This window comes from Perissodus microlepis, chromosome 16 (assembly GCF_051167445.1).
Source record: "Perissodus microlepis isolate ML-2025 ecotype Zambia chromosome 16, ASM5116744v1, whole genome shotgun sequence".
NCBI lineage: Eukaryota > Metazoa > Chordata > Actinopteri > Cichliformes > Cichlidae > Perissodus > Perissodus microlepis.
The window spans coordinates 16,016,620-16,039,220 of NC_140476.1; the positions used below are offsets into that span (position 1 = coordinate 16,016,620).

General features: G+C 38.8%; 1 protein-coding gene across 3 annotated transcripts in view; it reads left to right on the forward strand.

Moving 5' to 3' along the window:
• rapgef4a (Rap guanine nucleotide exchange factor 4a) overlaps positions 1-21,816 on the forward strand; it is a 36,668-nt gene extending 14,852 nt beyond the window's left edge. For 2 of the 3 annotated variants that reach the window (XM_084907942.1, XM_084907944.1), the window contains 27 exons: positions 3,199-3,271; positions 6,060-6,121; positions 7,110-7,160; positions 7,234-7,340; positions 8,767-8,888; positions 8,987-9,170; positions 9,250-9,334; positions 9,652-9,712; positions 9,849-9,925; positions 10,044-10,190; positions 11,174-11,289; positions 12,206-12,291; positions 12,700-12,778; positions 12,903-13,053; positions 13,819-13,907; positions 14,073-14,103; positions 14,195-14,273; positions 15,598-15,744; positions 18,882-18,979; positions 19,191-19,316; positions 19,460-19,638; positions 19,715-19,805; positions 19,891-19,941; positions 20,044-20,131; positions 20,247-20,311; positions 20,405-20,459; positions 21,109-21,816. In XM_084907942.1, the coding sequence (XP_084764068.1) occupies positions 3,199-3,271; positions 6,060-6,121; positions 7,110-7,160; positions 7,234-7,340; positions 8,767-8,888; positions 8,987-9,170; positions 9,250-9,334; positions 9,652-9,712; positions 9,849-9,925; positions 10,044-10,190; positions 11,174-11,289; positions 12,206-12,291; positions 12,700-12,778; positions 12,903-13,053; positions 13,819-13,907; positions 14,073-14,103; positions 14,195-14,273; positions 15,598-15,744; positions 18,882-18,979; positions 19,191-19,316; positions 19,460-19,638; positions 19,715-19,805; positions 19,891-19,941; positions 20,044-20,131; positions 20,247-20,311; positions 20,405-20,459; positions 21,109-21,236 (2,628 nt within the window). In that variant the 3' untranslated portion in view covers positions 21,237-21,816. The remainder of the gene's footprint in view (positions 1-3,198; positions 3,272-6,059; positions 6,122-7,109; positions 7,161-7,233; positions 7,341-8,766; positions 8,889-8,986; positions 9,171-9,249; positions 9,335-9,651; positions 9,713-9,848; positions 9,926-10,043; positions 10,191-11,173; positions 11,290-12,205; positions 12,292-12,699; positions 12,779-12,902; positions 13,054-13,818; positions 13,908-14,072; positions 14,104-14,194; positions 14,274-15,597; positions 15,745-18,881; positions 18,980-19,190; positions 19,317-19,459; positions 19,639-19,714; positions 19,806-19,890; positions 19,942-20,043; positions 20,132-20,246; positions 20,312-20,404; positions 20,460-21,108) is intronic. The other variant, XM_084907943.1, reaches the window with a different exon arrangement.
• Positions 21,817-22,601: the final 785 nt, after the last annotated feature.

Here is a 22,601-nt window from a genome sequence, read left to right on the forward strand (position 1 = left end):
AGGCCAGTGAGTGAATAATCAGACTGATTCATTTCAGTTAAGCAGCAGTTTCACATTTCAGGAAGTACGCCTCGACGACATTGTTGCCTCTCTAATGTCTGGCTTATAAATGCTCATTTTCTCCAGAAGATACCGACTAGATTGTTTTATGTTGTGTTTTTATACATTAAAAATATAACTGTCTAACTATTTGTTTAACTTGTTACAAAGGAATAAGAAATGTCAGTTTTGAATGTTCCCTTTGCAGTATGGTAAACGAATCTGCACGAAGCTTTACTATTTCTTAAAAGAGTGTAAACATGAGAGTATGGATTTTTAAAAGCAAAACCACAACTAACTGTTATTACTATTTGATGCATTTACAAAAAAGAAAAAAATGCATTTATTAAATAAAAGAAAATGATATACATTTTGAACTAATTTTCTCATCCGAGACTTTTATGAAAAAATGAATATGGTTTTTTTTTCATTTAATATACCATCAAACCAGAAGAAACTGAGTGAAGAATGATGATAAAAAATGACATCCGAGTGAGAAACTTCTTTTTTAATGACTTAAAAGATTTTATTATTACATGCCTGATGTTTTAAAATAAAACAAAGACAGTTTTTATACAGGCAAAAGGTTAGACAGTCCTGAAAACATGGCAGGTTACAGTGAGCTGGTATTAAAACAATTCCCTGCAGAAAATATCATGTTGTGTGTCACAAGAGTCAAAGACGTCATTACGAATAAAATAGAAACTGATTGCTTTTTACACACCTGACAGCAGTCCTAATCCCCCTCGAAAACAACACTCCCATCCCATCTGCTGCATTCAGTCCCTCAGGGAGCATGGCTTTACTGGCTCAGAGGGATTGAGTTCATTTGTTCATGCGTGCCTCAGTGTAATCCTAAATCCTTTAATTGTCAGCCGAGATTGATAGAATTGCCGGACTCTGACTGAATCACTGCTTTTGCATTGATTAATTAAAAATTAAATGTCTTGTTTTGCATGTTCACGGCAGGCACATTATCAAAATCGGAGCTTGGAGAGCTTATATCTTTTAGTATCTTGGTGAGCAACAAGTCAAGTTACAACCTGAGGCCGCTGAGGTATATCTAAAAGGCTTGAGGGAAAAGGTTGTGTGCCACTGAGGGGTTGCTTAAGTGATTAACTGACTTCAGAGTGCAGAATTGAGTTTAAAGCATGACCTCTGAGTACGCTGCCATCAGGGGAACAAAGGGCTCTATAGATTACTCTATAGAGTTCTTGCCTTCATTCAGTCTCCACTGACCAGAAGATAGGATGGTGGGGAAAATTGGTCTGGCACTAAGTGGTCCTCAATCAGCTTTTTATTGACCTAGTACGCAGTGGCTGCAGCACATAATCAGTTTTTGTTTGTCTTTCACCCCATATTAATCTTGAGTTGCCAATCTACTTGGCAAATTCCTATTAAGAAAATATAATTTTAACAATCAGCTGTGTTGGAGTGATGTATTTATGTATGCAGATCTCGTTATTTGAGTGACAAAGTTTAAAATACGATAACAAATGCACACTCACTCAATGCTTTATTATTTGTACCTTTTTAGTACCAGTTCAACCCAATTTTGTCTTCAGATATGCTTTAGTTTTTTGTGGAACAACAAAGAAACATTCCTCAGAGATTCTCAGATATGCAGATTTTGCAGCTGCATGTCCATGATGAGAATCTACCACATCCCAAAGGTGCTCTATTGAAGCTCCGCTGACTATGGAGGTGACTCACATACAGTGAAATCATTGTCATATTCAAAAATAAAGCCTGAGTTAATCTGAATTTTGTGGCACATTAACCTGGTGCAAGCAGCCATCAGAAGGTATACACTGTGTATGGACCTGGTGTGGTCTTCTGCTGTACTTTCAGAGATGTTCTTCTGCATACATTGCATGTTAAAAATGGTTATTTGAATTACTGCTGCCTTCCTATCAGTTCAAAGCAGAACTGTTGCTCACTGAATCTTTTCTCTTTTTAGACTATTATCTTTAAAGTCTAGAGGTGGTTGTGTGGGAGTTTCAGTCCACCTTCCGCCAACAATCACGGCATGTGCAAAGTTCCTTAAATCCCCTTTCTTCCCCATTGAAATGCTCAGATCGTACTTTAGCCGGTCACCTTGACCATGTCTACATGCCTAAATGCATCAAGCTACTGCTGTGTGACTGGCTAAGTGTATGTTATTAAAAGGTAGTTGTCTGTACCATCTAACTATACTTTACTTACAAAGCTGGCTGAACACAATTTGTACAGTAATATGCTGCTAGGAAAACAGTGTTAGTTTAAAAACCACAGAAATAATTTGGAATTAAATGGTATTCTATGCATCTTTTTAGTGTTTTTTATTCCTGAATTTGAAAAAAACTGTCTCACTGGTTACTGTTGGAGTGTCCTATTAGTGCTCCAGTGTCATAAACATTGCATTTGTAAGTGCACGGGTGCAGTATGATGTTCATTATGTAATATCTCTGCTGCCTCAGGACACAATTATGGTACGAGGGAAGTACACTTGTATTGTCTTGCTGTGCTTGTTCTGTGGCTCTCTGCAGTTGGAACAGCATTAATGGACATGTACTTAGTGGCAAAAAGAAATATGCAACATACAGGAGGTATTTGTATGTGGTTTTCCCCTATTTTTAATAATTATGCACTGAACCGTTCTTACATTTGCATGTTAGGACTAATAAGAATGAAATATCATCAGACACCCGAAACCCTCATTGACTTTTTATTTTATCCACACAGCCTAGAGATAAGTGATGACAGTGGGGGTGATTTCTATTCCTCTTGTGCTGCCTTTGTTAGACGACACATTAATGAGAGGCAGAGACGGGAAATGCTGGAAAAGAGGGAGATAAAGAACATGGAAAGACATTTAAGAAGTATAGATTTTTGAGTCGTAGAGTGATTCCTGAGACACATTTAAGTATTTTTCCAGTTATTGTGATCTTTTTGCTGCCATAGATCATCAGCCACCTTGATAAGTCAGAAGCAGCTAAATAAAGGCCATCGAGAGTATATTTTAATTTCAGTTTTGGTGTAATAATGATGGATTGACTCCACCTGTATGCATTTATTTGATTCCTATTGATACATATTATATATATATTATACAATTTATTTTACATTAAACATTATTTTATTTATAAGTGTAACTGGTATGTGCTTTTATTTTTATAGAAATATCATCACTGTATGGCTGGACTACTCGCCCCACCCTATGGTGTCATGGAAAGCGGTTGTAACGCAGACAGTAAGTGACCTCGTTTGGACCTAACAACTATATATTTCATTCCTAACTTTGTCAGTTATTATTACGCCATCATAATCAACAAATGCCTCAAAATCACAGCCTGTCCTGTGATTTTGAAGCGTTCACTGAACTTTGCATAAAATCTCATCCTAACATTCAACTGTAAAATGTCGCAGTGCTGATGCTCCGACACGTTTAAACACAGTAGCTTGTACAGATGGTTATAGTCTTAAAAGCTTGTGGATTTGTTTTACTTTCAGCAGCTTTTATGTCACAAATGATAAAACATTTTTGTGGCCGATGGCGTAGAGAGACAGGAAATTTAGAGAAAGGGCGCCTCCGTTTCACTAAATGAAATGGAGCAAGAGTACAGGCAGAAAAAAAGTACTCACTGCTGATGTGCTTCCTAATTGCTCGGCTGTCATGCCGTCCTCAAGTTGATTCAGTTTACTTCAGTGTTAGTATGTTGATTGTCTTCAGAGTTTATCAAGATGAAGAAGAAATTCTTCATTTTACAGTAAATGGCTCCTCTGACTTTATAAATGTTTTTACAAACAACCAATTTTTCTGCTCCTACGAATAAAAAGGATCTTCTATTGTATTTCTTTCTGACTAACTCCATTACTGTTGGAACCTCTGGCATTGTGTCGAGGCTGATTCTATCATTTCTGCTTTTCTGTTGCAACCTAACTCGATATTGACTTTGCTCTGCTCAAACAGAGCACTTAACTTGCTTCAAAGTCACGTATCATAAAAATGATGAACGGCAGTCCATAAATCCACAGTCTGCTGGTTTACCAACACTGGGGTCACTGTCTATTGTTATGTATTTTTAATGATGATGGACATATTTTAAAGAAAATGCTTTTTAAAGATTTTCCTGTAAAGAACTCCCAGCCTCAAACTTACAGTCCCTAAAGCTAAGATTTGATTAACTACTGTAGCTTTTAAAAGTGGATGTGCCTTTTTGGTTGCTGCATGCTTTGCTGCAGCAATATAAGAGCTGGGGTTTGAGTATTTTTGCAGCATAGAGTTGAGTACTGAGGGGTTTTACAGCCTGAACTCGATGCACGGATGCAAAAACACATAAGTCACACAAGCGCTGGCGGCTCGAGGCTGAAGCACTCTCCTGTGCAGAGGCTCAGCCGCTTTGTTACTGTCACAGCAAATCAAATGAATTCAACATGTTTTAAACTGTTTTCTTACAGTGCGCTTTTAAATCACTTTGTTATTAACAGGTCAGCATTGTTTCCTTCACTCCAGTCATGCACTCCACCTAAGCATGCATTTGTTTGGCCACTACAATGGAAAATATTTCTGCTCAGAAACAGCATTTTTCTTTCCTGGCAAATGACCAACACTTGGTTTAACTTTCACTTTACTCTACATTCCTGGTTGAATGAATGGACTGATATCACAGCTTTGCAAACAAAATGATGGGCAGATGTGTTAACTTCTGTAAACATGCATAAATTCTATACAAACACATAACATGAAAAATATAATTCATACTAAAGCCGTGCAAGGCTGGTACATGTCTTTAATGTTAGCATGAAATGCAATGGCCCTCTCTGCTGCTGAAGCTTTCAATAAAATGCAGAAATCCTCCGGGCTGAACCACGTATACAGTAGGTTATATAAGATGTTTGTGCTTTCAGTGTTTTTCACTCTTTTTTGCACTTGTGGTGAGGAGAACTTTGGGGAAATTTATTTTTTTAAGGATTAATATTAAACAGAAACCATGATGTCAACTGTAAAAGCAACTATGTATGGAGTTTTTTCACAAAATGTTAGGATGTAAACATTTTTCCATCCTGTACTAAAAGTGAGTACTTTTATTTTTATTTTCATTTTTGACAGTTGTTTGCACGCTTTCAGTAGAGCAGATAAAATGTAGAAAGAAATGAAACAATGAGATACAATTTTAGGCATGTAGACATTTTCAAGACATCTTTGAACGTGGTTTGGTTGTTGATTCTTGACAGGATGGTTGGAGTATTTCGGAAGCGGCAGAAACGACACAACCTACACTATTGGTTTACAGAGAATGGTCAGTAGAAGAGCTGGAGTTCTCTTCGTAAATATGCCTTGTTGAAGCCAAAGGTCAGAGAAACATGGCCAGACTGCTTCAAGCTGATTAAAAAGGCAAGAGTAACTCAATTAACCATGTGTTACAACCAAGGTTTGCAGAAGAGCAACTCTGCATATGTAACACATTGAACACAGAAGCAGGCAGAAGAGTGGTGCCACTCCTGTCAGCTGAGAACAGGAAACTGAAGCTACAGTTTGCACAGTGTCACCAAAACTGGAAAAACACCAAAGATGTCCAGCTGAGAAATCTGCAGCAACTATGTGATGTTATTGTGTCAATATGAGCCAAAATCAGCACCTTGTTGAATGTATGCCATGAGTAATGAAGGCACTTCTGAAGTCAGGGTGGTCCAACAAAAAGAAATAGTATGAAGAAAGTATAGTAATGCAGGCCAACATAGTCTGACATTCAAACCACTGACAGTTATTCTACAGAGTCTATGGAGGAACCTAATTATTCAGCATAAAAAAATGACCATTGAATATTCTAAGGAGCTTGGAAAGAAAAGCATCTGGACTTCTTTGAGTTGCTTGAAGACGTTTCACCTCTCATTCTTCAGAAGCTTCTTGTGTGTGTGTTTTAATTATAACTTTAGCGGACATCTCAGTGATTATAAAGTCTTTTTTTCTCTGCAGCTTTGCAGGATCTTTACAGATCCTTCATGACTAACATACATCGTCTGTTTTTCCCCACCAGGACTGCCTGACAAAGAGAACATAAGCAACAACTCGTTTGTTGTCTCCAAACCTCTGAATAAGGTAATTCCTCTGTCTCTATTTAGGATGAAACCTTTTCATTTTATGAGGCAGCAAGAGCATCCTGTACTGTTGCTCACCTCCTCAGTGGGGCACAGAAATAAGCGTGGAATGTGAAGTTTGTTTAAAGTTGCTCTAAATATAAACACAGTGACTGGATTTCTCGTCTCCATCCAGAGCAGTTCCTGTCCCCTCTCCTGCTGTCATTTCCTGACCACTGAGTTGATAACGCTGCACTACAGCAGATTTATGGAGCTACGTGCGTTGTTCACTTATGGAGTTTAGCCACATCACAATCGCTCTCTTACATAAAAAGAGAAACTGAAAATGTGCATTCTTGTTATGTAACCAACAAAGACAGAATTAATTTACTATAACATATATAAATAAGCCCAGTTTCTTTGGCAACTGAGTGGTCTAATGTCTTGTAAATAAATGATGAGGCTTTAAAGCTTTCACATAAATGCATGACTTGCACTGCTCTCTGAAGCATTCAGAATGCATTTTAAATGTCAAAGTCCTGCAGCCCACCCCATGGCCATCCTCAGCTGGAAAAATCAAAAACAACAACAACAACAAAAAAGCACTCCCAGACTGTAATTCACGGTATCTGTGTCCCATTAAAGCAACTGAATGCATTAGTCAAGACTCTGCTAACGGAACAGTATGGAAAGAAATAAAAATCAAATTTGAATGCAATAAAATCATAATGTCAGCTGTGAGTCATGCAGTAACAGCGAGGATGAGATCCTGTGGCCCCACAGTGAGAGGAAAAACATCAAACCAGACTCTGACACATTGTTTCTTCCCCGATGTATTTTATCGCAAATTACTGGACTGTTTTGTTCTTTGGCGAACCTTCAGTTTTACCCACTTTGTGAGATTCAGTGTAATGCCATCAGTAGATCCTGAGTTTCAGTGTCATGCATGAGGCATTTTATTTCACCTCCTCTCATTTTGTTTTTTTTTTATGTTTCACTTTATTTTGCAGAAGTCATTCATTCAAAGTCCAGCCAAACCCCACCCTAAATGCTTTTCTCAGGTAGTAAACACAATCACTGCACTCAGTCAGACTCCACAGTGTGCTGAGATTTAACTGAAATTCTACCGGGCAGGTCCCCTCCGAGAAGATCCTCCGTGCAGGGCAGATTCTCCGGAACGCCATCCTCTCCAGGGCGCCTCACATGATCAGAGACAGGAAGTACCATTTGAAGACGTACAGGTTAGTTCAATAAGGAGAGATCATTAGACAGAGATGAACATGATTTATTGATGCAGAGAATTTAGATAGAGGTATTTGGTGGTTAGACTTCAACAGAAGCCCAGCGGTGATAGGGAATAGAGCAGGACCCCCCCGGGTTTAGACGCTGGTGGTGGAGATGATTTAAGATTTACAGTACGCGGTGTGAATTAGCCTGAAGAAGGCCGGGAGAAAGATGATTGGACTAGACCAGTGATGTCACAAACAGCTTGACGGCATGGGAAAGTGGAAGTGATGTGAAGCTTGGAATTAGCTGGCAACACCTGGGAACAAAAAGATGTGAGACCCCTTATTGAACTTATGCATAAGCTTCATTTGGCAACACTTTCTTTTTAATGGAAAACACTCAAGCAAAGTGTATTCATTCGTTTTTTTCTATTTTTATCACTCTCTAAAAGCAAAGAAAGCAGCTGAAGAACATTAAGGATTTATGCCAGTATCCAACATCAAAAACTGGGATGTGTGGGATGAACTTTGGCCAGTGTCAGATGGTTTAGTATGGTGTTTTGCCTGAGTAGAGCTGACAGCTATTGGACTGAGGAGCTTCACCAGGTAATGTCCAGAAGAGATCAGGGTTGTTGTGCAGGTGTGAAAACACTTTATGGTAGAATCTCGAAACTCTAATCTGCATTGTAACCAGAGGGGCACAGATGAAAACCCAGCCAGTGGGTGGCCATCGGTTCTCTTCCGGTACTCGAGCTTCCTCCCACAGTCCCACAGTTATTTTGGTGATTCTAAATAGCCCATAGGTGGGAGAGTGAGTGTGAATAGTTGTTTTTCTCTCTGTGTTAGCCCCGTGATAGACTGCCAACCTGCCTCTCCCCTCAGTATCAGCTAGGATAGGCTCCACTACATGTTCTGGAGCTTATTTTGGACTGACAGGTGCAAAAGGGGCAGTAAACACACTTTTTGCTTCTACTGCTTTAGAGTAAATGGCAGCCAGGTAGATTTATCTGGTGAGAGCGAAAAGGTGAGTAAATATCATTAGTGGATTCAAAGAAATGATAATGTTGAACTGTGTTTGCCTGATGTGTAAATGTAAAGGTTCACCACGTCTTAGTGTTGCGTTTATAGTTTGTTGTCAATCATCAGTTATATTTATTTTAATAAATCTTCATAATTTTGTTTGTTATGAAGACATTAAATGTATTCACATAATATTCAATTTTATTTACCACATCTATCAGTACAAGCTGTAGACAGCGGCTGAATATAAAAGCTCTTTTATAGCAAAGCCCTGTTTGCACTTCAAGAGAATAAAATATAACAGCAGAAAATCATGAAAAAGGAAATCAGTTCATAAAACACAGAACAAACAGAAAATCAAAGTGATCTTTTGTACCTGCTCAGCCTTGTAGGAGCTCATATAGCCATTTGTCTTTCCTAGGCGGTGTTGTGTGGGGACAGAACTGGTTGACTGGCAATTGCAGCAGAGCTCATGCGTCCACTCTCGCGTTCAGGCTGTAGGCATGTGGCAGGTGCTGCTGGAAGAAGGTGTTCTCAACCACGGTGAGGCTCTGTGTGATGTTTGTATGCACATGTGCAGCGCGCGATCCAGTGATTTTAAATTGAATGCCCGCTGTCTGCGCTGTGTTTCTGTGATGCAGTGGACCAGGAGCTGAGCTTCCAGGACAAGTACCTTTTTTACCGCTTTCTGGACGATGAACAGGAGGATGCCAGTTTCCCCACTGAAGACCAAAGAAGGGAGAGCCAAGAGGAGCTACAGGATACCTTGCTGCTTCTCTCACAGATCGGGCCTGATGCCCATCTGAGGATGATCCTGAGGAAACCGTAAGAATCTGAAGCAGAAATCAGTAAAGGAATAAAACGGGTGATTGTTTCATGACTTCTTTCATCTTCTGTCTTTTAGTCCATCTGAAAGGACAGCGGATGATTTGGAGATCATTTATGAGGAGTTGCTTCATATTAAGGCCTTGTCACACCTCTCCACCACTGTGAGTACAGTTTACCTGGATTATGTGACCATATTATTCCTTCTCTTAATGCACAGATTGAAATTACATCTTTCTCCTGGTGAAAAACATCATATCTGGCTCATTAGACCTTTTGGTCCCATTTGAGTGGTGAGAGTGAAGAAAAATGATGCAAAGATGAAAACTTGCGTTTCATTCATTCAGTTTTAAAGAAATCTTTTAAACACCTGTGCTGCATTGAATAGCTGGAATATTAAGCTTTGCACACATACAGCATGCCTTTACTGTTATTTTGGCTGCTTTCTCTTAATGTTGATCCTCCTGATCTTCCTCTGCAGGTAAAGAGAGAGCTGGCCGGAGTGCTGATCTTTGAGTCCCATGCAAAGGCAGGAACAGTATGTAAGTAATCTGATAAAAATAGTAATGTGTAATAGATGCATTGTTAATGCTGATTAATGATTGAATTTGCTCAGCACACAATCAGTATTAATTCAACAAGGACAGCCTATATGAAATCAAATCTTCTCTCCCTTAGTGTTCAATCAGGGTGAGGAGGGCACATCCTGGTACATCATTTTAAAGGGCTCAGTCAATGTTGTCATCTATGGAAAAGTAGGTATTTTCCTCTTGTGAAATCATGTTAGTTCTAGAGACATCAAACTGATTATACTGCTTTGACCGGGACGTTGATTCATCACCCAGTAACTGATCAGTATGCTGTCCTGGACAGGGCGTTGTTTGCACTCTTCATGAAGGAGACGACTTTGGGAAGCTGGCTCTTGTCAACGACGCCCCCCGCGCCGCCTCCATTGTCCTGCGAGAGGACAACTGTCATTTCCTGAGAGTCGACAAGGAGGACTTTAACAGGATTTTGAGGGTTAGTGTCTGTTTAAACTCATCTCATTAACAATGAAAAAGCACCAACACCCTCTGTTGGCAAAAATGTAGTAATGCATCCATAAAAGTTATTTAATGAATCTTTTGTGATCGTATGCCAGTCCCTTTGCACCCATTAGCTCAATCATCCCACTAAATATGAAATATGTTGATAATGACCTCTTTTACTGATTAGAGGTTGTGTTGTGGAAGCTAACATCTGGGAGCTGTGACACGTCATAGATTTCCTGCTTGAAATAGAATATAGAAGCAGAGATTTTTTTCTAGATTAACTACGTAGTGATGGTCTGCAGATCTAAATGTGTTGAAATGACACATGTAGTGACTGATTTTCCAACCACCTGATAATGCTGTAGTAGTGGTGGAAAACTGAGTGACATCACATGTTTTTATAACAATTTTTATTAAAGTTGTTAAACGTGTATGATTGATTTACAGAATATCATATTAGGTCTGCATTTGCTTCTTTGGACCACATTAAATGTATTAAACATGCTATTAAAAATGCTTATACACAACCCATTAAAAAATTGTACTGAAATTTAGCCAGAAATACAGTATCTGGTATTACAGATAGTTTATGCATGCTTATTGCATGGCTCAAAATAGTGCAATGATGGTTCTGTATATGAAATAAATAAAATAGGGAATGAATAATAAGAATAATAATAAGAAAAAAATTAATTAAAAAGCATATATTTATAGTAAAATATCCAAATATGTATAAAAATTTTAAATATCATATAATAACTGCTACTTTATATTTCTAAAGAATAACATTTTCACGAAGCTGCTTATGTACTGGCAAACACGTCACTACTGTTTAACACTGTTTAAATGTGACCTCTGGCAGGTGACCTGGGTCGATCAGGTCAGGTGACTTTATAAACTGAAACAACATTTTCATAGGTCAGTGGTCTCCATAGTAAATGCATTACTGTGTTTGTGTTTATTTGTATGAAGGATGTGGAAGCCAACACTGTGCGACTGAAGGAGCACGGTCAGGACGTTCTGGTGTTAGAGAAGAACCTCAGCAGCAGTCGAACATCTGTCCAGGGATCCTCTTCTTCCCATTACAAGTAAATGTGCCCACCGCTAATGCATGTATAGTACAGAGCTGCACTTTCTGGCAGTTCTCTGTTAAACTTGTATCCTTAACTGTCTTCATGTTACACTATAAATTAAGTTGCTGCTTTTATTTAACAGCAAAGAAAAATTGATACTTAAAAATATTTAAAATTGTTTCAGCCATCCTTTTTCTTTGAAGTAATAATATGAACTTTTAAAAAATATATTTGTCCAATCACATGACTATCCCAGGTTGCTGCAGGAGTGATCCTTTCATGGTCACTTTTGAACTTGTGATTACATTTGTGACCAATAGGAAAAATGCTGGACGCTAACAGTCAGTGTGACCAGCAGATAACATGCGGGCAGCACACTCACAGCAATCCTGTGAGCTGCAGCCAACGAGCATTATCTTAATAGAGGCATCTGTCACTGCAGCACAGTTGCTAGAGAGACATATTAATGGTTATGATGGCCTTGCTCCTAGGGGGAAAAGAAGACCTGGCAAGTCACAATTACTTGTTCAGGGTCGCCCTCTAATCAACTCCACTCCTCAAACGTAAGAGTGTCAAGACTGTGTTCTCCCCCATGAGTGGGGAAGGCATGGCGTTGCTTGTGTAGCTCTCTCTTGCCATGCTGTTATCAAGTAATGAAAACAACCGAGGCTGGATTGTGTTGATTCTCCTTCACGTAGAAGATGCCCCCTCATTTTTTTTTCTCCCCTCGGCTTTTCTCGTGGCACTTAGCCCAGACTCCCCTTCATCTTCAGCTGGCCAAGAACACTGATTGTAAATAGGATTGTTATCAAATGAAGCAATCACAGACACACGTTGAAGGAACAGTCGAGGGCCATAGCTGTGTCATCAAGCATTAAGAGCCAGTGTTTCTTGATTAGTGAAGGGTGTGTTTTATTCTGTTTTCCTGCAGATACAACGTAATGTCTGGGACGCCGGAGAAGATTTTGGAGCACCTCCTTGAAATGATGCGATTGGATTCTCAATTCACAGAGTCAGGTACTGCTCACCATGACACATCCCATGTGTCGAATTAGTGCCATCTAACACGGCACATCCCATGTGTCGAATTAGTGCCATCTAACACGGCCTGTCAATACGATGATCATTTATTGTGGAGAGTTGTCACCTATGCAACATTCTCCTCCGCCCTCGCCGGCTCTGTTTCTCTCCTCTGTCCTCTGCCGACTGTTCTGCACTGACCCATTTGTTCTTGCCTATAATTAGCCACACATCACAGGGCTGATCTAATTACTCTCGCTTGCGTGGATACATATGGTTTTCATTCGTCGGCAGAGGTGACACAGACGGGGCCGCGAGGATCAAGGCCCGATGCTACTCTTTGATGCTCTCTTTCACCGGTTACACAGGTGTTTGACATAAGCGTCTTTCTTTTTTTTGTTACAGACTCAGCCTTAGATGACTTTGTGCTCATGCACTGTGTCTTCATACCCAACAGTCAGCTGTGTCCGGTGTTGATGTCCCAATATCCTTTCAGCATTATGTTCCCTAATTTTTTTTAATGTTCTTTACCATTCCCGTGAACCTGAAAACATAGAGCTCACTGGTTTGCTGCAGCTACATTGTTTCAATCTTTAACTGCTGTGCAGCTACCATGCCCAGGCCTCGCAGGGATCTGAACAGGAGAAGCTGGACTACACGCTTAATAACAAGCGCAGGGTGATCCGGCTGGTGATGCACTGGGCTGCCGTACATGGGGATCACCTGCAGGAAGAGGATGTCTCAGGGTTGTTTCTGGAGGTCAGCCTAAACATATATGAAGGTTGTTCTAACCTCTGATATAGGTACAGAATAGTCACAACAGCAGAACCGTCTGCAGCTCTGACCAAGACTTGTTCCAGTGTTTCAGATGTGTTCCTAATCAGTTTGCTTTACTTAAAAACAATTAATTGTTAATCATCTTCTTAGATTCTTTGATTCTTGATAATGATAAGATTTTGAAATGTTTTAATAAAGCGAAGGCGCCACACCACTAACCATAACTGATAAATTGATAGAAAATCAGATTTATGTGTGAGTGCATGATGTTCAAATCCAAGAATATTCACAGCTATAATGCTGACAGCCACTCTTTTGTTTCATGGTTGATATTAATTATTTACAACTGTAAACACATACCTTTGCAGTTATCCAAGGTGTTTGCACCTTCTGCTAGGTTTAATTGCACTCTCTCCTCACTATAAATAAACAGACACATGTCAGAAAATCAAAATCACTGAAACTGCAATTTAAATGTGCATTTATTATAGATGTGAGCATTAGAATATATATATATATATATATATGCACTGACCCGTTTGTTATATATATATATAACAAACGTTTTATATATATATATAAAACTCTTATTAAATGAAAGGAATTATGATTCTTGATGATATCCTAACTTAATGTGGTGTGGTGCTTGAGAAAAACTCAAGAAAAACTTTGTAATTGTATGTTAAAATGAGTTTTAATTAGTTCTTCTGAATCATTGTTTTGCTCAGAGCTTGCTGTGTTTTTCAGGAGTTTTTCATGGCAGTATCTAATGATGCCAAAGCCTTTCCAGCCCTCAGGGATCAACTAACAGAACTGGAAAGAATTGTAAAACGCAAGTAAGTCAGAGCTTTGTTTTTTTGTTTTTAGGTTTTGATATGGATGAAAGGTGCTGTATGTGGTTAGTGTTGAGAATTTAAAGGAGAAAGGCTCTTTAGATAACGATCAAACTTAACTAAAGAGTCATTAACTGTTTTTTAAAATATTTTTATTTTATTCTTCAGTGCTGAAGATGCCAGATCCTCACAGAAAAAGGTATAAGACCGACTCTTTTGGTTCCAAATTAAAGTTCGTGTTTTTTCAAACGTCTGTGAACCTAAACTGTGAACCTAAAATTCCCACACAGCACAAAGTCCTGCTGCGGCATTTCAGTGTGGGAGAGGAGAAGCTTCAGAAACGTCAGCCCATCAGGAGTAACGATGAAAGTGAGTTGTGGATGAACATCCACTCTCCGGTTATCATAAACATAGATAGCTGGGCTGCTGTCTGTCACATTTAGTGATCTATTTGGAAGTCTTTATCATGCAGTGATAGTGATAGTCAGTATTTTGAAATAGCGACAGAGGTTCACTACTCATAAACTCAAAGGATGTTTTCTGTTAAAGCATGATGATTTGGTACCGCTTGTTCTTCAGGTCATCTCTCCAGTCTCCAAAAGACATACTGAAAATTGTTGTTCTTAGTTTAGTTTTTGTTCTTTGTACTGATTTAAATAATTTGTTTAGGGGCAGTTCAGTGGTGCAGTGATTAGCGCTGTCACCTCGCTCAGCTGGAGCCTTTCTGTGCAGAATATGCATGTGTGGGTGCTCCAGTTTCCTCCCACAGTCCAAAGAGATGCTTGTTAGGTTAACTGGTGACTTTAAATTAGTTGTACATGAGGATGCGAGAGGTTGTGGGTGTGTCTTCTCTCTATCTCTGTGGCAGCTGTGCTAATTTGGATAAATGTTTTGGTCTCTTTAAGGCCATTTAGTGATTACAACATGCAGAGTCTTCCAGGTAAAGAGTGTTTGTCAGAAGTAGCAGTAAAGCTTTGGGTCACAACATACAGCCATGACTTAAACATGTGGTGGAACTCTTGTAATTTGTTCACTTTAATGCAACACAGCACATATTTGCATGCCTGTAATCTAAAGGATGCATTTGATAGTCATGTTGAGTGGGCCTCTCCTATATCTGGGCACTGAGCCATCGCACGGGCTTCCCATCAAAGGTTATGCCTGTGGCTAATACATATAAAGGAGTATATTTTCTCCTCCTAGCTTGTTTTTCTACCAAAACAGTACGCACAGAAAAATTTAAAGTGCTGACACATTTATGGAATATATTTTTTCTTCCTGCCAATTTCTTATCTCCTGACACTTGCACATTAATCTGACTAGTACATGCCCATGCTAAATTTCTGTTTGGGATGCTCATGCTGTTGGCTAACTCATACACTCAAATCAAGTGAAAAAATTAGAGATGGTAGATTTTTATATGTAAAAAAAATGGATTTTAAAAAAACTTGTTACATTATGTAACATAATGGGGTCATAACATGTGGCATAGATAAGAACCTTCAGGGGCCTAAGATGTACCACTGCTGCTGAACTGCTGATGGTCTAGAAGGAGTTTACATGCAATAAAACAAACAAATACACACCTACACACACAAAGAGTGAAAGCTAGAGATCTAGAGTATTATAGTGACATCTTGCCTTTTTCTCTTCTTGTTTACAGTCTTATTTTTGTTCTAATTCATTCCTTCAGTCCTGTTCAAAGTCTACTGCTGTGACCACACCTACACCACAATCCGGGTCCCTGTAGCTGCTTCAGTCAGGGAGGTTATCGGTGCTGTGGCTGACAAGCTGGGGTCAGCGGAGGACCTGTTCCTGGTCAGCCTCAGTTCGGCAGGAGGTGAGAGCAACGGCAGTTACTTGTCAAATGATCGGAGATGACAAAAGGTAGAGCTAAAGCCGGGTGATGTATTAAGTCTTTCTGGGTGATGTGTGACCTTTTGCGGTGAGTTTGGTGACGGTAATAGGCTGCTTTAGTGGGGGCTAAAGAATGGCCTTTAAGTGGCCCAAGAAATAACCTGAGCTCCGTTTTCCTCATTACATTCAGCAGAAAGCTGTTGGTTCAAGTGGCTGCTCTTTATTGTACTGATATTTGTGTCCGCCAGAAAGTACTAATGCAGCTCTGCTTTCCTCTGAACTTGACCTGGACTTTCCTTACCAGTGGCAAGTCAACAAAGCTGAGGCTGCTCTTATTTGGAGTGGATTATCACAAGGCTCATAAAGACCATCCAGAAAGTTTTCTGGATCCTAAAATCGATATATTTATTTTTATAGTCACAAATGTACACATAGTTATCCGCAATGAAAAAGCAAAGCAGGTTTTGAAGTTATTCTCTGGTGCCTGTGCAACTGTGTCGGATCCACTGATAAAAAAGAAAAGATACAAAAGGACAACTGTGTTAGAAGGAAAAAATAAAACTATGAGGTAGAGAGAGAGATGTCATCAAGGAACAGATCAAGCAAAGGACACAAGAAAAATTCTGCTGCATTGAAAGTACCCATGAGTGCAACATCCTCTATTATTCCTAAATGCTGGATTTAAAAAAATAATTCCCAACAATGTGTGGATGAAACTAGGCATCGTGTCATTAATACCATCTCTGCAGTCAAAAACAGTGCCGTGGGGTTGTTTTCCTGCAGGGCATTGAGACTGGTCGGTATCAAGTAAACTTTTTTCCAGGCTACTCAGGATCTCAGGCTGGTAAAAGAACAATACCAAAGAAAAGCTCCTTTGGTCTCATTTATAAACTGTGCCTGCTAAAAAATTCTCTTCCCCACGCATAAAATTATATTTAGAAAGGATGAATTTTGGAATAAATCAGACTTTTTTTTGAAAGTGAGCCAAGCCATATGTGAAATGGAGATTTTAAAAAGCATGACGGGACTTATCATAAAAGAAAGCAGACTATTCTTAGCAAACCTAGCTATATTAAAATGAACTATTTATTATTCACAAACCTCACTGCAAATTTACTATCTAATTGTATCAGTCCTTTCATTAATGTTAATAATATTTGTAGCCAGTGTTGGTGCTAAAATCACCGGAGCCTTGCATAATGATTTGCTTTTTCTCTGTGAACCGATGTGCTTTTGTGCTTCTTTTTGTTTGTAGTCTGACTGTTTATTTTTACCTCTGCCAGAGTCCTTTGGTATGAACTTCACAGCTCAACCTGCATTACTTTTTTATTCTTCAGTAGCCTTTCTTCTCTTTGTTAGTTCGGTACTGACACCAAAGACACCTTTTTTGTTTTGTTTTCTCCGTGTCTCTGGTTAGGCAAAATGCACATCTTCCCCTGTTTAGTAAATGGATGAAGATGAGAAAAAAAATAAGAGGTACATGTGGTAAATTTTAGGTTGACACTTATAGAAGTCTTTGTGTTAGAGCAGCTTCATAAATCTAATGAAAAGAATGTGTATGCACTTTTCGTCCTTTTTGCATACACAAAGTTGTAGTCATGAGTTTGAATGATTATTGTGCGTCTGATCTGTAAACTTAAACCCAACAGTGCATCTGGTGAGACCTGAAAGCAGCACTAATGATCTACAATCAGGCTGGCTGAGTTTATATATTTCTGCCAAGAAAAATCTGGGCATGACTTTCAAAGAAAGACAGCCAGGTTTATGGGATCAGGTCTGTTAAGTTTGTAGGAACAAGTCCGCAGGCTATTGCTGCTGCTAGAGTGTTTAAAGGTGTTTTAACCAAGTAAGCTAGCAAATATGATGTTAGTCTTTTATTGGTAATGCATTTGGATAACACTTCATGAAATATTGTGTCTAGATATATAAAAACAAATAAATAAATAAGCACAATTTATCTGAATTTCAGGACCAGGAGCACACCTCATACATACACCTTCCGGTTCTTTGTCTATTTGTAATATAGAGAGGGCCGGTACTACAAGCTGTTCTCGTTTCCATGCTTCACGCTCTCTCCCTTTTTCAGTTCATTCACCTGTCATAAGAACATGCTTACAGTTCTGTCTGAGGCCTTCCCCCAAACTGCAGCCTGAATTCATGCTCAGGCCATCTGTTCCAAAAGTTTCAAAGCACGACTTTAATTCAAATTAGTGCCAATTCGCAACAATAGTTATACTGTAAGGTAAAGCCTCTAGAATATTAGAAGGAAGGCCGCTACTATGAACAAGCATTGGGCAACAGTGGGAAAGAAAAACGTCCTTTTAACAGCAAGAGACCTCTAGCAGATGCAGCCTCAGGGAGGGGCAGCCATTTATTATGACCAGATGAAGGTGAGAGGAAAAGGAGGAGAGTAGAGGGATTCAGGAAGAATGCACACTAGAAGACAGCCATAAATTAATAATTACTAATTTTGGCTTGAACCTCTAAATGAAATTGTGGTCTATAAACATGTGCAGAGTAGTGCATGAAAAAGAAATCCTCAGTGCATCATCCAAAGTCCACAGCAGTCTAACCCTATTGCACTATAACTAAAGGATGGTCAAGGGTCCAAATGTATGCAGTGTTTTCTATCAAATACACTACAGCAAAACTAAAGCTTTAATCACCTGGATATATATATATTTTTTTTTATAAAAAGCATATGCAGACAAAGACAGGTTATTCTGGTTGTTTGATACTACACACAGCAGTAAATATCTAATGTCAGCATGGTAACATGTTTGCAAAGAAAATACTATTTGATTTCTGAAGTTTATACATGCCAATTAATTCTGATGGTATTAAATCTTTCATTATTTGGACAAATGTTTAAAAAAGAATTGGAGGAAATGTTTTGGGATCACATAAGGTGTGAAAAATGTCAAGAAAATCTCATCCTCATGCTAAAAATAGAAAAAAGTAACAACTAAATAGTGCACTGAGCACCTGCATGCCTATTCTAAAATCTTTTGGCAAGCCATCTAATGGTTATTATTTTTCAGTCTGAGTGAAAAAGGTAGACAAATGGATGTTTTCCATTCATTTTTTTAACCTTTGTGTGTTGTGGTCTTCCTTTTGCAGAGAAAACCATCTTCAAGCCCAGTGATATGTCGGTGTTCTCCACACTCAGCATTAATGGACGGCTGTTTGTGTGTCGGAGGGACCAGTTGGATTCTTTGGTGTGTTACAAATTACATTTACATGAGAAAGCTCCAACCCCAGCTGTACACTATATCAATATCACCCAACACGTCATGTGTATGAACTCATCTACACTCCCAACCAGTTGGCTTTAAACACTCCATCAAATTGATAGAAATGACAGTTAGTTACCTAATTCAGCTTTCAGTCTCTGTTTTATAAATGTAATGTGTTTTTCATGCTTTGTAGACCCCTTTACCTGAGCAGGAGGGTCCCTCTACAGGATCACTGGCCAGCTTTGAGTTAATGAGCTCTAAGGACGTGGCTTACCACATGACTTCCTATGACTGGGAACTTTTCCACTGTGTACATGAGGTATTCAACAGCAACTGAGTCTGATTAGAAGAGCTGAATATATATCTTTCTTTTACGTCTTTTATTTATTGGTATGAAATATTCAGTTACTTCACTTGCTTATTTTACATGAAAATCAGTTGTTTTTCTTCTGCATCTTGCAGCTTGAACTCATCTATCACACATTTGGGAGACAATATGTGAAGAAAACCACTGTGAACCTGGACCTGTTCCTGAGGAGGTTCAATGAAATTCAGTTTTGGGTGATCACTGAGATGTGTTTGTGTCCTCAGCTGAGCAAGCGAGTACAGCTTCTTAAGAAGTTTATCAAGATTGCTGCCCAGTATGTGGATTTCATGTTCTAGTTCAGTTTGTAGTTTGGTTTATTTGCCACACTAATTTCATGTTTCCTGTTAAAGCTGCAAGGAGTACAGAAATCTGAATGCCTTCTTTGCTATCATTATGGGCCTAAGTAACCCGGCTGTTTGCAGACTGAGTCAGACATGGGAGGTGTGTATTTGTGCATTGTCTGTCTTTGGAAAACTATTAATTACTTAACTGCAAGCAAACTTTTGTCTGGTGTTTTTGTTCGCAGAAACTTCCCAGTAAATTCAAGAAGTTTTATGTGGAATTTGAAAACTTGATGGTAAGCTCCAAAGTAAAAATTTAAGATGAGCCACCTGATCAGAGTAAAATATGAGGTTAGTGTCCAGACTGTGATTGATCCACAGCATGACTGTCTCCACAGGATCCGTCCAGGAACCACAGGGCGTACCGGCTAACAGTAGCCAAACTGGAACCTCCCATCATTCCTTTCATGCCCCTGTTGATCAAAGGTTAGGCCAATTTATTGGATGACAGTTTATCATTTTGGCCTGTAGACCACAATTGTTTCGCTGCTGAATTGCTTCAACAGCTTTAACACTTTCCAATTGGTCCTTTTTTTCCTAGACATGACATTTACTCATGAGGGCAACAAAACATTTATCGACAGTTTGGTCAATTTTGAGAAAATGGTGAGGCTCTGCTGTGCATCTGTAAATCTTTTTTTTTGTTCTTCTCAGCTAATTGCCGATATTTGCTGCTGATCATTGCTCTTTGTCTTGCAGCGGATGATAGCTAACACAGTGAAAATAGTGAGATACTGTAGAAGCCAGAGATTCAGTAAGTTTCAAATGTTTTCTTTTTTTTCCTTTTTGAACTAATTTCACATATGTCACACTTAATACAACAAAAGGACACTTTATAAAATTAAACATAAAAATAAATAACCAAAATATATCTTGGAAACACAATATCAAAAAACTGTATGATGAAGAAACAACAATAAAAGACTTTATGTCCTGTTAATTTGATGTCTTTTAGATACATCTTAGAATAAACCTGCAAGCTGGAATAGAACTAACAGAAGAGGCCGTTCTTCTAGAAAGCACATTGGGAGAAATTCTGACAACGACTAGCTTCCCATAATTTTAATTTCTTATTTCCAAAATAAAAAATAAAGTAATATTCTCACAATAGGTCGAGAAAAGTACCCGTTTTGACTGACTGACAGCAAGCTGTAATATTGATCTTTTGAAGTTTAGTTGGAGTATATTATTGGTATCTCTGAACCTTTAACATCTATATTCGATCATTTATCCAGCAGTTTCCCATTAATCCCTTTATATTGATTGCCCGTACAGCTTAGATATACTCAATCAGCACAAATATTTTATTAAAAAGCACAAATATTTTGGGTTCCTATATGATGAACTTACAAATTATTCTTGCATTGTTTTCCTGACACTGCCCATCTTTTCAATTAAATCAGGTCCAGAGTCACCACTGCCAAGCAAGAACCAACCTGACGTTTGGACTTATATTCGTCACCTTAACGTGATCGATAACCAAAGGATGCTTACTCAGCTCTCTCATGGACTTGAGCCCCGCAGGTCTTGAAATCCACTCAGGGACAGAAACATTACACGAAGACGCTACTCCATGACGTGATGTGCGCTCGCATGGGATGAGTTTACTTAGTACAGGATTGAGGACCTGATGTTGTATCAGATAATGAGATATTGTTTCAGAAGCCTGCCTTGTTAAGCTTTTTCTTACAGTAATTTGTGATATTTTAGCAGTAGTTGTTGGCGGGTGACGTACCTCCTCGTATCATTGTCGTACAGATATCACAACAAACAGCATGAACAAATGAATGATGTTTGGAGGGATCTCATTCATCAAATGGTGTAAGATTTTAGATGTAAACGCTATATGATGCTGACGCTTACAGGTCTCAGTATTCCTGATATTCAGCTGTTTCGTATATTTTGTATCAGACAATATTTATATATATTTACGTTTTTAAGACTCTTGTGTTGTAAATTGTATACAGATATTTATTTTGACAAGCATGCAGAGGATTATAATTGTTTTACGTTTTTATTCATGTGAGCACATTTCTCTTTAAAGCCTGAGATATCATAAGTGTCTGAAAACCTTTTTGTGCGCTCTAAATAATAAAAAACCTTTAGATGTATTTGTTCAACTTTATATTTATTATCTAGTATAAAGACAGTTTGGTCAGTATACTGTCAGTGTATAAGATGGAAATCAACCAAGACAACTCATGAAACATTTTCTTACATCTTATTGAATTAGAGCAGCAGAGCAGCAACAGCAGCAGAACAGGTCAGCTGATCACAGTCTGTACATTATGAAAATCTACTGGAACACACAATAGAAATGACTGTGAGCTGTTCAAATCATTGTCGATATCTACGGAGGAGGTCAGGAGAGTGGTGCGTGCTGTGAGTGTCTGCAGCCATTTGTAAAACATGGTGGAAGCGCTGCAATAATTTGGAGCTTCATTTCAGCCAGTGGTGTTGGACCTCTTGTCAGAAATAATGGAAATATGAACACAAATGTGCCATCAGATTTTGATCCACCATGCAATACCATCTGGACACCTCTGACTGGCTTCATTTTTCAGCATGACAATCATCCCAAAAGGCCTATCCAGTAAAAAAAAAACAAAATCCAAAAGAGACATGGATAACAAAACAATGGAGTATTATCACTCATGGCCTGGCCTCCCCAGACCCTGAACCTTAACATCACTGAAGCAACATGGGATCTTAACAGACAACAGAACAAAAGTCAGCCAACATCCAAAGAAGAGCTTTGAATGGCCATCAAGAAATGTCCATATTCCCAAAGACTACCTAAAGAAATTACAAGATGTTTACCTAAGAGAGTTCAGGCTGCGTTGAAGAATAAAGGTGGTCATACCAGATATTGACTTTCAAGCTAATTTGAATGGTA